The following is a 2,157-nucleotide window of genomic DNA, read 5'->3' on the forward strand; positions in this document are numbered from 1 at the left end:
GACCATGTCGGTTCCTGTGGAACCCGTAGTAATTTGGGTCCAGATTTTCACCATTATTGATAAACAGGTCAATCACATGCAATCATAAACATCAAAAACTATTAAAAATAAGCTCTGTGACTAATCTTTCTCATATAGGAAAACATAAAAAGTTTGATATCTGGAGATCCTTTCATGATAGTGTTTTACAACCTATTTTTTCTTGCCTATAAATTCTGGGATCGCTGCTCTAAACCTATATAAAAAATAAAAAAAATCTTTTATATCTGTTCAATTATTTGTGTATAAATTGTAGAGTATGACACAGCAGAGAGCAAAAGCAGGAAGAAAAAGCAATACCAAAACGACAGGAGATAAAGGAATGATAACAGTATTAGACGTGTGCCCGCTGGAAGAACTAAGGAATCAGAAAACATGAACATATCGGCTGATGAGGTTACCAGAAAAACAAAAAGCAGCTAATATCGCCCTAAAATATCTTTAATCTCAACCTGCAAGTTAAGATTCATGTTTGATCCAGTATGTTTTTTTTTTTTACAACACTACATAAAACACTTCAGACCAAGAACAAATACAAAAAGCCTTTTAATTACATGTAAAAACATACATGTAAAACATCACCAACCTCTCGAGAAAAGAGAGGTAGCAACAAACTCACACATGCTGTGTTCCACAGCTTCAGGACGCAAATTATATGTTGCATTCAACAGCTACGAAAATGATCACAATGTCCCGGATTCTCTGTTTTTATGCTTCATAACAAGTTTCAGCACTAGAGACATTTCTTTAAAACACTACAGGCTTTTTTCAGATTGGTTACCATTAAACTTGTGTTTGTAAAATCAAATGTATGTAAAACCCACATAGCATACCGGTTTGGTATCTTGGCTGTAAGGTTAGATAAAAAAAATCTGTACCAAACGCTGATATAAAAGTTTGCAAATAAGAAAAATTAAAGCTTCAATCTCTAACCGAAATACTGCAAAGTAATCACATATGTAAAATCAGACACATTTTTGTTTTGGGCAGAGATCTTTTCTTTAAACAGAGTTGGCTAAAATCAAAAACTAATAATAACACAAATTTTCAGAACAAAACATTTTTTTAAAAGCAAGTTGTGATCATATTCTCAAGATCTGTAATTTTGTTGGATGTCCTGAAAATGAGGAACACTGTTTCTAAAGAAAATACCAACATATGGTACTTTCACCTCTTTTCCGACGGGATAAAGACAGCCACAAGGTCTAAAAGACTGTAAATCCCGAAATTGTCCATGTTTCTTCAGGAAGACGCCTCAGTTTTCCAAATCATCACCATGTTCTTATCAGTCAGGCCGACCAGGTAGTGAAGCTCAGGGTCCATCGCCACGCTGTTGATGGAGGGGCCCTCCATTCGGCCCAGGCCTTTTCTCATCGGAGCTGGCCAATCTAACACCTAGAAAAAAAGGCAACACATCACAATATCTTAAATTAAATGTAACTTTTTAGCAAGTTTCTTACTTTTTGAGAAAGGAAAGACATTGGATGCAATATTAATTTTCTTTTTGTATTCTTATACGGAGTTTAAGTATAAAACTATCAGTTTTGCACAAGAACCCCCCCTTCATTCTTCAGATGTGTGTTTTAGGAAACTGCAACAGATGCTTGCAGTGAGGGTATTGTTTACATCCTGCTTGTTTACAGACTAAGTTCTTCCACCATCTGGCTCCATTTCAGTCCGGCCGCCATGCTCTCAGATTTCAGCAAATATCTTTCCTGGGGTATCATTAGCTAAGCACCGGATGACATCTCTCAGATGGATGTTTCTCTTATTGTGCCCTATACATGCAGAAAAGAGAGAGAGAAGAGCGAAAGGAATAAAATACCTCAGTGGGTGGAATGGGTCTCCCGGTCTGTAGGCTGTTTTTCTGGAGGTTGGTGACGTGATAAGTCCATATCTGGCCCTTGTCATCGCCACATGCTATGTAGTTCCGTCCTGAAGACAACAGACACAGGAAGTTAGCAGTTTGTTATATCAAACAGTCAGCAGGTAGCCCCAAAGATTCAAGCTCCAGTCCTTATTGACCGACGTCCAACAAGTTCTGGATGAACACATCTGTAAAACAGGGTACAAGGTTCTGCAGATTCCTTCTAATGACTTAACTTTGCAATTCACCCT

At 37.4% G+C, this 2,157-nt stretch overlaps 1 protein-coding gene across 1 annotated transcript in view; it reads right to left on the reverse strand.

Annotated features, from left to right (window-relative positions):
* Positions 1-1,143: 1,143 nt before the first annotated feature.
* LOC107081859 (leucine-rich repeat and WD repeat-containing protein 1-like) overlaps positions 1,144-2,157 on the reverse strand; it is a gene marked incomplete at its 5' end in the record, with an annotated part of 6,267 nt that continues 5,253 nt past the window's right edge. The window contains 2 exons of the mRNA XM_015370188.1: positions 1,144-1,434; positions 1,865-1,974. Of these exons, the coding sequence (XP_015225674.1) occupies positions 1,282-1,434; positions 1,865-1,974 (263 nt within the window). The remainder of the gene's footprint in view (positions 1,435-1,864; positions 1,975-2,157) is intronic.

Source organism: Cyprinodon variegatus, unplaced genomic scaffold (assembly GCF_000732505.1).
Source record: "Cyprinodon variegatus isolate N-32 unplaced genomic scaffold, C_variegatus-1.0 Scaffold43, whole genome shotgun sequence".
NCBI lineage: Eukaryota > Metazoa > Chordata > Actinopteri > Cyprinodontiformes > Cyprinodontidae > Cyprinodon > Cyprinodon variegatus.